Raw genomic sequence first — 12,560 nt, forward strand, 5'->3', positions numbered from 1 at the left:
TTTTTTTTTTTTTTTTTTTTTTTTTTTTTTTTTTTGTTTTTTTTAATATAGATACCGGTATATTGATTTTAAATAGAGTTACCGTTACAAATAGAGAGGATGAGCATAGCATTGTTTACCAAAAAGACAGAGCAAAAGTTATAGTAATTTAGCATAGAGTGATCCTCTAATTATGGAGCTTGGAAGTTCGCAAACCAATGGTGGAGGAAGGTCTGGTCTAGTAAGATTGGTGATGATGAAGGACGGCAGCTTTCTTCTTTATCGAGTCCAATAAGCCTTCTGCGCATTAGAATTTGAATTTCCTTTTTGAGCTTAGCTCCATTGCAATATTTGGCAGAGTGTATCCTTGAGTTGCGTTCCAACCAAATGCTGTAAAGTAAGGCCTGAAACAGAAGCTTGCATATAACATTCAGCTTGTTGTTTGAAGTAGGTTTTTTCATCCACATTAGAATGTCTGAGAATTCTGATAAAAGCGGTGGAGCAAGATGAGCGAAGAAGTCAAGCCAGAGAACTTTGGAGTAAGGAAATTGGAAGAATAGGTGGTCCCTGGATTCATCTCCTGAAACACAAAAAAGGCAGGACGCAGGAACCGGAAGGTTCCATCTTCGCAACTTGTCTCTTGTGGTGAGCCTGTCTAGTACCGTTAACCATGACATGAAAGCCATTTTTGGAATTTTTTCCTTAAACCATATTTGTGTATGCCAAGGAACAGAGGGACCTGTTGGATGCAAGTGCCTCCAGGTTTGCGATGAGGAGAAGGAGCCGTGTGACTGATTCGGTAAAAGCTTCCAGAGAAAGGTATCATTACCAAGTGCAACAGATGGAGGAGGATGGTTTGTTAGGCACTCTCTTAGCAGTTGTACCAAAGGATGCCGGCCACGAGTTACACTCCATGCTCCATTTGAGTGTGCTTCAGAAACATGAGAAAGTAGGCGGATACCTATGATACGCGGTCCATTCTCACCAACGATGTCAATCAGGGACCCAGACCAGTCCAATTGTCATGCCAAAACAAAGAGTCACAGCCTGAGATAACTTCACAGTGAATGAAGGGTCTTGCCAGAGGACGAAGCTTAACCAGCCTTCGCCAGATCCAGCTACCTGTGGTTCTGAAATCTGTAGTCCAGAAGCTTCTTCCTCTAATGAGGTGCTTCTTAGCCCAAGAAACCCAAAGTGAGCCTGACTGTGAAAAGAGTAACCATATCAACTTGAGTCCAAAGATTTTATTCCAGTCGATTAGCCTTTTAAGTCCTAACCCTCCTGCAGCTTTCGGAGTATCGACAACATCCCAGGAAAATTTTGCTCCTCGAGCAGAGCCGGCTACACCCTTCCAGAGGAAGGAGCTATAGATTGATTCCAATTCATGAAGACACTTGCTCGGGAGTAAGAATACTGAGTTCCAGAAATTGATGGTGCTATTAATGACTGATTGAAGGAGCTGAAGTCTTCCTGCAAACGAGAGATACCTATGAGTCCAGCCTGAGATTTGTCCCTTGATCTTATCCACAAGAGGCTGGTAATCAGAAGGAGTTAGCTTGGCAGTGATAAGTGGAACTCCCAAATAGCGTACTGGCAGGGCGCCATGTGTGAGGTGCAACCGGTTGGCCATGTCAGTTATGAATTCTCTGTTGTTCCCATCCAGAAAGAGACACGATTTCCCCAAATTAACTCCTAGTCCTGAGTACATCTTGAATCTGTCTAGAATCTCCAAGATCGCAGTGAGAGAGGACTCAGTACCATAAAAAAACACAAGCACACCATCGGCAAAGCTTAAATGGGTGATTAGTGGATCATGACACTTCGGCTGAGGTTTGATCCTGTCCTCTAGTACAGCCAGATCTTTTTTTTTTTTTTTCCTTTTACAATAATATAGACGCCATCATATCTTGTTAATATAAATGCTGCTATATTTTTTTCCAGAATATGTATATGAGGTTGCACATGATGTGTCAATTTTAATTTAGAGAATTGTGAAAGTAACATAAATTGTGTTAGAATCCTAAAGATTATATTTTATGGGATTCACCTTATCTCACACAAAATACTTATAACCAATTTGCAAATTTAATTTGGCACGGTGGGCACATGTAAGATTCTCTAGCGGTTACTTGCCCATACAGTGTCAATAAGTTATTTCAGATTCCTTGATTTGAATGTATTAGACCATATGATACACATGGATGTTGATTATGTTCATTTGTAATCTAAAACTTCAAAGTAATGTGATGCCATGTTTTTCTTTACTCCGTTCTTCGCATCAAAACTAACTAGTGCGTAAGTTAATTATATGGTAGTTTAAATGGTAACTATGAAAGTAATGTAGGATAATCTTATTGATTCACAATGAGAAGATATATATACAGATTATACAGAAGGACTAGGGTATTAGAGAGAAGTTATTGAAAATATATAGTTTACATAAGTAGAGATTCTAATGAAATCATAATCCACTGATTACTCCTTAATACACCCCCTTAAGATGGAGGAGCTTTGCGAAACTCCAATCATGGAAGAGAGAATAGTGAATTGCTGTCGAGATAGGGGTTTGATCAACGCATCAGCTAGCTGATCTTTCGTGGAGACATGAACAACTCTTAATGCACCAGTTTGAACTTGTTGTCGAATAAAATGGTAATCCAAAGCGATGTGCTTCATGCGAGAGTGAAAAACTGGATTCGCACATAAGTATGTTGCACCAACATTGTCACAATAGATAGTAGGAGCTGCAGGAAGGTGAATACCAAGTTCAATAAGTAAGGAGCAAATCCAAATTATTTCAGAGGAAGCATTGGCAACCGCTCTATACTCTGCTTCAGTCGAAGATCATGAAACACCACGTTGTTTCTTTGAATACCAAGAGATGGGATTATATCCCAAATAGACAACATAAGCGTTTGTAGACACAAGATCATCAGAGTCACCACCCCAGTCTGCATCTGAATAGGCATGTAAATTGGTTGAAGTTTGACGTCGCAGTGTGATACCATGGGAGGAAGTACCATTTAAGTAGCGCAAGACCCTTTTTACCGCTTTCCAATGCTCATCGATAGGATTATGCATATACTGGGACAACCGATTGACTGAGTAGGAAATATCAGGACGAGTAAAAGCTAAATACTGAAGACTACCGACAACACTACGAAACTCAGCGGGATCAGAGAGCTTAGTACCCGTGTGAAGAGATAACTTCGGTGTAGTTGCCATCGGTTTGTTGACAGGTTTCGACAACAACATGTTTGTTTTAGTCAGAAGATCCGAAATGTACTTCTTTTGTGTCAAATGTAACCCCGTTTCATCACGACATGCTTCAATACCCAAAAAGTAGGATAAGTCTTCATGATCTTTAACTGAAAATCTTGTGGCCAAGCTGTCGAGTGTTTGACGAAGTAAAGGTTTGTCATTTCCAGTGACTAGGATGTCATCAACATACACTAGCATGTACACAATAGAACTGCCACGACGAAGAATGAAAAGAGATGTATCAACCACCGAATTTACAAACCCCATAACAAGCAAATAATTCTTTAACTCCATGTACCAAGCCCTCGATGCTTGTTTAAGACCGTAGATTGCTTTCTTCAGGCGACACACATAATCTGGGCGATCCGCATCAACGAACCCCGGTGGTTGAGACATGTAGACCTCATCAGTTAGAGTGCCCTGAAGAAAGGCATTGTTGACATCTTATGGGCCAGTCTCTAGGAACAGCCACACTTAGTACTACTCGGATTGTGGTTGACTTGACAACAGGACTAAAGGTTTCGTCATAATCAATACCTGAACGCTGATTGTACCCCTTAGCCACCAGACGAGCCTTGTATTGACTTATTGAACCGTCGGAGTTATACTTTGTGGTAAAAACCCAACGACAACCCACAATTGTGATCGGATGTGTAGGCTTCGGAACCAATTCCCAAGTCTGATTGCAGAGCTGAGCATTTATCTCCTCCGTCACAGCTTGTCTCCACCGCTTATCCTGGAGAGCCTGATGTGCGGTCCGAGGTGTAGAGAAAGCAAGACGGGCAGCAAAAGAATATTTACGGTTGGGTTTAGTGATACCCTTCTTAGCACGTGTAGACATGTGAGGTCGATTGACCGGTGGAGGCACTGGCGCATGAGCCTGTAACTGCTGAGGTGGAATCGGAGTCGGAGGTACAACCGAAGGAGATGAAGAGCGAGGCGATGGGACCAGGGAAGGCAAGGAGGATGACGACGGAGCCGGAGTTGGCTGTGGCGACGAAGCCGGTGACAACGACAATGCCGGTGGCGTGGATGATGTCGGATGTGGCGATGAATTTGATGGTGCCGAGTCACCACGAGAGGGAGAAGATGCAGGGTCAGCTGTATTTGTTGGTGAATTTGGATGTGTTGATCGAATTTGGACTCGGGTATCGGTTGTATTGGGATCAATTTGGGCTGTTTGGTTATGGAGGTTATTATGGTGGACCAGAATAGTGTTTGGGTTAATAGTCTGGGCCGTGGGTTGCGGCCTATTTTGAGGTAGAGCAGTGGGTTCAGACAAAAAAGGAGAAGAAGTGGAGGACGAGGAGGGTTGAGAGCGTACCTGTATCGCGGAGTCCGTCAACGGCGGTGAGTGAAGGATCTGACCTAGGGGTAATGAGGACACAGAAGCTTGTAGAGGAGTGACCAGTGATGGTGAGAAGCTCGATGTCGACAATGGTGGTGTCGGAGATTGTGTCGCGGCAAACGGAAACTCTGTTTCGAGAAATTGAACATGTCTCGATATATACACCCGACCACTGACCTTGTCAAAGCAGAGATAGCCACTCTGAGAAGAAGAGTACCCTAGTAGCACACATGGTTTGGATCGAGCATCGAGTTTATGTGCAGCATATGGCCGTAGCCAAGGGAAGCAGGCACAGCCGAAGACCCGTAGCTTGTCATAATTGGGAACCACATTGAAGAGCTTCTGATACAGTGATTGATAAGACAAAACTGGAGTGGGAAGCCGATTAATGAGATAAATTGCAGTAGAAAACGCATAAGGCCAATACGTCGTGGGAATCGATGCATGAGACAACAACGCAAGACCTGTCTCCACAACATGTCGATGCTTGCGTTCAGACAAACTGTTGTGTTCCGGTGTATGCGGAGGAGTCGTGTAGTGAGAAATGCCCATTGTAGCAAGATAGTTGTGAAGTGCAAGATACTCTCCACCATTATCCGAGTATAGAGTCTTGATTGGTAAGCCAAAATATTTTTCCACAAGTGCTTTGAATGTAACGAAGGTTTCTTTCACATCAGATTTTCGTTTTAGGGGATATAACCAGGTGTAGCGAGTGTAGTGGTCAACAAAAATAACATAATATTTATAGTTTGTTGTTGAGATGATAGGAGAGGTCCACACATCAGAAAAGAGATATTGAAGTGGTTGTGTAGATGTAATAGTGGACTTAGCAAAAGGTAGCTTGTGTGTTTTATTAAGCAAACAATCTGAGCAAGACAAATACTGTGAAGATGAAGTGGAAAGAGGTAAAGAAAATTTGGTAACAATAGTGTTTAAAATAGCAGAGGAGGGATGACCAAGGCGAGCATGCCAAAAAGCAAGAGTTGTTTTCGAAGTGGGAGATGCATATAGAGCAGTAACTTGAGATCTTGTCACTGGCCACTCATACAAGCCATCCTTAGTCCTGCCTTGGAGCAATAGGCCCCCCGTGAGTAGATCCTTCACCTGAAAGGAAGCAGGAAAGAATGTGACTGATACATTGTTAGAATTGCTGAGGCGGTAAACCGATACCAGATTTTTGTGAATGTTTGGAACACATAAAACATGATGTAAATCAAGAGCACTTGTTGGGGAAGAGAGGGTAGCTGAACCCATATGTGTGATTTGCAAACCTGAGCCATCACCAATGATAACGGTATCATCACCGGAGTAGGGCTGATGTAGAGACAGGTTACACAAATCGGAAGTGATATGATGCGTAGCACCACTGTCTAGCATCCAATCATCAGTATTAAAGGAGGACCCAACCGCAAGATTGGCTCGTGGCTGCCATGGAGTCTTGGACTGAGAACCAGAGACCGAGGGATGATTCTGGAAAATTGACATTTACCGAGGTAAGGACGAAACGGACGGTTGTCAGACCGATGATTAGATTGTTGAGAAAAGGAAGTCTGTGATCTGGTGTTGCTGAAGCGAGATTTGTTGTAGTGACCGCCACGATTGTTGTTGTTGTTGTTGGTATTGTTGCGATGAGTAGCCACGTTTGCGGTGACGGGGAGCAAAGTGACAACAAACTTTGATAGAAGCTTCGCCTCCCGATTCAATAGCCTCTCATGAACATAAGCGATGGTGGGAGAAGTATCTCTTCCCTCAACTTGATCAATAATGGGACGATATTCTTCAGGAAGACCCTCAAGAATCAGCTCAATTTGTTCATCATGGTCCATTGGTTTGCCAAGATTAGCCAAAATATCGAACCGTGTAGTAAGCCCCTGAAGGTACTCGTCAATAGTACGATTACCTTTGGTCCATGCCTTCAACTGATCTCGGATCTGTTGAACATGGCCACGACTGGGTTTGCCGTATGTGCCGGCAAGAGTGCTCCAAATCTCGCAGGAGGTGGTGGTGCGAGAGAGGATTGGTTGCACTGCAAGAGATATAGAGCCCAAGAGAGCACTATAAATCAGTTTATCCTGACGTTTCCAGTTGACATAGTCTGGATTTTCAGAAACGACACCTTCGGTGGTAACAGTGGCGGAAGGGATCTGACCAGAACCATCAAGGTAACCGGCAAGACCATACCCATCCACCAGAGCGTGAACCTGAAGCTTCCACATGAGATAATTAAGTGGAGAGAGTTTGGTGACATTGGTCATGTTTATGTGAAGCAGTGTTTGGTTATTGATGGTGATGGTATCGGTCATTGTGGGAGAGAAGGCTGAAGACATAAGTACAATAGCGTAGAGAAGAGAGAAGAAGGAAAAAGGAAAATCAAGAGAAAACAAAAATTTAGGTTCTAAACGTGCTCTTATACCATATGAAAGTAATGTCGAAAGATAATCTTATTGATTCACAATGAGAAGATATATATACAGATTATACAGAAGGACTAGGGTATTAGAGAGAGTTATTGAGAATATATAGTTTACATAAGTAGAGATTCTAATGAAATCATAATCCACTGATTACTCCTTAATAGTAACTAGGTTCATAATCCGCACGTACGTGCGGATTTATTTTTGCATAATATTTAAAAAAATATAATTGTCAACTGATCAAACCCGTCTAATATGTTTAATTGCAACATTTATTTTTTTTGACCTGAAAAACCCTATTCCTCGTAATTCACATGAGTAAATAGTATGTTCGCATATGTTCTGCTTGAATTCTTGTTCCCAAAATTTTCGTCCCGTATTTTGATATACATGAATATACTCACACAAAATTCTCATAACCTGATTATTATAGAACTAATTTGAACGATTTCCTGAAATATAATAAATATGTTGTTTAATCTTTTTTTCTTCTTCTTCCTATGTAAATTGGGTCAGTTTGGCAACATGGATATTTGATATGATTTTTTTTAAACCGTTATGTGTATTGCCCAATTAATAGTATAGATTTCCTTCAATTATTGAATGAAATATTCCTTAGTTATACTAATGACAATTTAATGTAAATAATATAGTAAGAGAAGGGCAAATAATAAAATGTGATAGAAAATGTATTATATAGGAGATACCATAAGGTATTTTATTAAGGAGAGTTCTATTAATTTGGATATTATTAGTTTTTTAAGTAATATATGTGTCTGTAATTGATAGAGAAATAAAATTACAAAATTGTTTCGTGAGGGGGAAGGCTATAATTGGTCATTAGATCCCTTATATAATCGGTCATTAGATCCCTATGTATCTCAGCTATGAGTATAATATTATTACTTGTTTTCATTTTTATTGGACTGATTTTTTTAAAATATAAAATTTCTGTAAAAACACTATAATTACATATTTATATATAATGTTTAACTACATAGTTATCCAATCATTTCAATTAGTGATCATATGTTCTTTTGGGCAACTATAGTTATTGTTTTTAGCAAAAGAATAAACATTGAGCCAGTTTCAAATGATCTTCAATTTTTTCACCATTAGAGTTTTATAAAATTATTAGAAAGATAACATTATTTCTATTTCTGAAATATGATTTTAAATATATATATCTATATATATATATATATATATATTTTTACATCTCATAATATAGCTATATTATTATATTACAATACATAATGAAATTAATTTAATTTTGAAAATATGTAGGGAGTAATATTTATCATTTTTTGAATAATATTTATCAATTTTAGAATTTTATTTTAGGAGCAAAATATTGTGTATAGAAATAAATTGAATAGAAATTGCAGTTAACAAAATATATATATATATATACAACAATGATAGTTTTATGTAATTTTATGGAATACTAAGGGTGAATAATAAATTGGCTACGGAGCTCTCTGGCAACGACACGTCAGCTTTTTCTCCAGAGTGATTCTTTTTTAATATATAGGGGATATATGTGGAGAAAGATTCTACATTGAAAATGTGATGAAACTTAAATAATATATAATGGATAGGCCAATCCACTCATTGGCAATTAATTTTGAGTTGGAAGTTCACATCAAACTCTAATTTAACATACTATCATATTCTACACACATTGACCCGTTAATTATTCCGACCTGGAAAGAGGTCTGATTATCCCAATAATTAATGGTCCAAAGGAAGACACAATTCTACCGAGATAGCTAAAAAAAGAGTATTATCTCGAGGGGGCATGATGGATTCTGTCAAGATTAATGGCTAGAAGAGCCACTATCTCAAGGGGGTGTGCGGAGAAATATCTCACATTGGAAAATGTAAAGGGACTTAAATATTATATAAAGGATAAGGACCAATCCACTTGTTGCCAATTGGTTTTTGAGTTGGAAGCCCACAACAAACTCTAAATTAACATGATGGATTCTGTTGAAATTAATGGCTGAAGCCATTATCTCGAGATGGCATATGGAGAAAGATCTCACATTGGAAGATGTGATGGAACTTAAATAATATATAATGGGTTAGAATCTATCAAATACTAATTGGTTTTGAGTTGAAAGTCCACATTAATCTCATCCGATAGATTGCCAAAGTTTTTGAAACGTAAGTGCCCGAAAATGGTAAAGATAATTAGTTGTCTTCATGGCGAGAAGAAAAGATCATCGACGTCGGTTCTACGGGTCTGCTTCTATGACCATGCAAATGAAAATAAAGGCAATAAAAATCCTAACCATTATTTTTAACCAGTCGCAAAACAAACAATGGAAGTGAGTCAGTGACGCATAAACACAGAAAGATCCAACGACTACTGATTAATTTATTTATAAAGAGAGAAATTAAGCAAAAACAATAACAAAACATCTTGAATTTATTAAAACACTGACTTTACTACCAAGAAAATAGAAATATGAATATAAAACTCCAAATTAGCCGCCAAGTTTTAGAGACGGAGTACCAAGTAAATGGTCGACTGCTTCTGGATATTGTAATCCGCTAAAATGCGACCATCTTCAAGCTGCCTCCCGGCAAAGATTAGCTTCTGTAAGTCCGGTGGAATGCCTTCTTTATCCTGGATCTTGGCCTTGATATTATCAATAGTTTCAGAGTGTTCCACCTCTAAGTCTATGATCTTTCCTGACAATGTCTTAACAAAAATATGCATGCCTTCACCATGACGACGAAGGTCCGGTCCATTATTTCGACGGGTCCGCTTTTCGTCAATCTTGAGGTCGATTGTTTTGGAGCTATCGACCTCTAAGTACATCGTTGTTTTTCCATCCCGAGTTTTTTCAAAACGCTGCACGACTTTGCCATGACGAACGTTCGATGGAGTATTTCGACGGCTCAGTTCTTCGTCGATGTTGAGGTCGATGGGTTTGGAGCTATCGACGTCCTCAACTTTGATCGTTGTTTTCCCATTGACAGTCTTGATAAAGATCCGCATTCTACCACACGTACTCTAGTGAATTTGAAAAATGCTGCTAAACAATATCGAAATATGAGAGATCAAAGCAGATCCAACTCTTATACTCCGAATGTCTTAGGATTTTGTCAAATATAATAGAAATAGAATAATTTTATTGAGTTCTCTTTCATAAGATGATTAAGGCATATATATATAGTGATTAGCTTTGACATATTGTTAATACTGTATAATGTAAACTTTCCTAAACACATAAAAAAATAGCTTGTACAATAAGTAATATCAAGATTTAGAATATTCTTCGGGTTGGACTTCACTTCATTAATGGACTTTATGGTCCATATTACTTGGTCTGCAAGATACAACTTTCCTAATACATTTTTAAAAAAGGACCTTTGTAGGAATTTATTTGTTTACAATTTCCCATACTTGAGTCATTTACTAATCTGACGGCTTTTTGAAACGCCGTCTTGACTCGGCTGTAAATCGACCGTTGTGAAGACCAAGTAGTGCGTGACTCTTTGGTTTCCTTTACATGGTATTACAAATTTAGTCTTTCTATGGGTCAATAAACATCTAGTAAAGTTCAATTACTGTAATTTCTTAATCAATGGTTTTTTTTAAAAGACTTAATTTCTCCATCTTTCCAACACATGAACAACCATTTCTTCCATTATCAATTCTAGATTTGTTTTGGCGCATCAACTGTTATGAACTATCTTCTTTTCTTTTACAATATACGCCGCCTTATCTTGTTGATAAAACTGCTGCACTATTTTTTCCAGAATATATCTATCAGGGTCAAAATAAATTTTCCATATAAATAAATAAAAAAAAGTTGCAATGTTTGATTATTACTTATCCACTAGATTGATCCACAAGAAAACGCTTCCTCCTAGTCCTGTACGTAACTTTCTTCCACGTCGCACATGATGTGTCATTTTTCAGTTATATATATGCTAAACTTTCAACAAGGCGTGATGATAGAATTTTATACACCCTGATGAAGTAGATGCAATATATTATTATGATTTCCATAACAATTTGAAATGAATATTTTGACTAGTCGGTCTTATATAAAAATGAGCAGGTAGACACAGATGGATTATATAAATCGTGAGGCTATCTTCGTCAACTTTCACACCTTCACTAATTAATAATAAACCACATTTCGAATTCGAAAATTCAAAGTGTAAAACAGTTTGACTACATGAATTAAGAAAAACTAACCAAAAATCTGAAAGTAAACAACACATTATCTACAGCGATCACCTATGATCTATAAACAAAACAGAGCATTTATATATATAAACAACACATATCATTTACGATAACACCAAGAACACAACATTTCAACATGAAAAGCTCAAGATTAGTTTCGGTCTTCTTATTCGTTTACGCAACGATCCTATCGATCGGGTCGATCATCTGCAAAGACAGCAACAATCTTGTAACGAACCAAGCCGCGTTGTTCGTGTTTGGAGATTCTCTGTTCGATGCCGGAAATAATAACTACATCGATACTTTCTCAAGATTCCGAGCTAATCTCTGGCCGTACGGCCAAACAACATTCAAAAATCCCACCGGAAGAATCTCCGACGGACGTTTGATTCCTGATTTTCTCGGTAACAATTATAAAGTGTTCGATTCTATAATTACACTGTCTTCTCATTAATTACTTATTGTTTAACAGTTTTTTCTACTTACATGGCAGCGGAGTACGCTTGGTTACCGTTGATCCCGCCAAATCTACAACCAAGTAACGGTAATAACCAATTTACCTATGGGGTAAATTTTGCTTCAGGTGGTGCCGGAGCTTTGGTCGGAACCTTTCCCGGAATGGTAAAGTTATATATTTTATCGGTTAGCACGAGTTATTACATATCTATAATAAAACGGTGAAATTCTTTTTTTTTTTTTCTAATTTGTTTCACTGTTCAAGGTGATTAATTTGGAGACACAGTTAAATAACTTCAAGAACGTTGAAAAGAGTTTGAGATCTGAGTTAGGAGAGTCAGAGGCTAAGAGGATTTTCTCAAGAGCAGTTTATCTATTTCATATTGGAGCCAACGACTATATTTATCCGTCCCTTTTTGCAAATTCTTCAACTTCCCAATCCAATTCCAAAGAGAATTACTCCGGTTTAGTTATTGGTAACATAACCATTGCAATCAAGGTAAATAAAAGTATATCGAAATTATTCTCAAAAGATTTTTTTTTTTTTGGTTGAAATGAGAGAACGTGTTTCTGTGTCCTTAGGAAGTGTATAAAATTGGAGGAAGAAAGTTTGGATTCTTGAATTTGGGAGCGTATGATTGTGCACCAGCCTCATTGATTATAGACCGAACAAAGATAGGATCTTGTTTCAAGCCACTCACCGAGTTGATGAATCTGCATAACAAGAAGTTTCCTAATGTTTTAAGGCAGTTGGAGCACGAACTATCCGGATTCAGATACGCCCTTCACGATTATCACGCTTCTTTATCCGAAAGAATCAACAATCCTTCAAAATACGGTAAAACTTATATGGTTATTACATGTAATTATGTAAGATTTCTAATTTGTGTTT

At 38.3% G+C, this 12,560-nt stretch overlaps 4 protein-coding genes across 4 annotated transcripts in view; 1 reads left to right on the forward strand and 3 right to left on the reverse strand.

The window, feature by feature from the left end:
* Positions 2,824–3,636, reverse strand: LOC109130950 (uncharacterized mitochondrial protein AtMg00810-like). Its single transcript, XM_019241106.1, has one exon. The coding sequence runs from the start codon at positions 3,634–3,636 to the stop codon at positions 2,824–2,826; it is 813 nt and encodes a 270-aa protein (XP_019096651.1).
* On the reverse strand, positions 5,646–6,843 carry LOC109130952. Its single transcript, XM_019241111.1, has 3 exons — positions 6,078–6,843; positions 5,860–5,958; positions 5,646–5,692 (listed from the first exon to the last, which is right to left on the reverse strand). The coding sequence occupies exons 1-3, from the start codon at positions 6,841–6,843 to the stop codon at positions 5,646–5,648; spliced, it is 912 nt and encodes a 303-aa protein (XP_019096656.1).
* LOC104778331 (polyubiquitin-like) overlaps positions 9,278–12,560 on the reverse strand; it is a 5,600-nt gene continuing 2,317 nt past the window's right edge. Inside the window, exon 2 of the mRNA XM_019243980.1 lies at positions 9,278–9,732. Within this exon, the coding sequence (XP_019099525.1) occupies positions 9,509–9,732 (224 nt within the window). The 3' untranslated portion in view covers positions 9,278–9,508. The remainder of the gene's footprint in view (positions 9,733–12,560) is intronic.
* The window catches only part of LOC104778330 (GDSL esterase/lipase 3), a 2,661-nt gene continuing 1,256 nt past the window's right edge, over positions 11,156–12,560 (forward strand). Inside the window, exons 1-4 of the mRNA XM_010502756.2 lie at positions 11,156–11,616; positions 11,706–11,833; positions 11,934–12,167; positions 12,251–12,506. Coding sequence (XP_010501058.1) covers positions 11,349–11,616; positions 11,706–11,833; positions 11,934–12,167; positions 12,251–12,506 — 886 coding nt within the window. The 5' untranslated portion in view covers positions 11,156–11,348. The remainder of the gene's footprint in view (positions 11,617–11,705; positions 11,834–11,933; positions 12,168–12,250; positions 12,507–12,560) is intronic.

This window comes from Camelina sativa, chromosome 3, assembly GCF_000633955.1.
Source record: "Camelina sativa cultivar DH55 chromosome 3, Cs, whole genome shotgun sequence".
NCBI classification, from domain to species: Eukaryota; Viridiplantae; Streptophyta; class Magnoliopsida; order Brassicales; family Brassicaceae; genus Camelina; species Camelina sativa.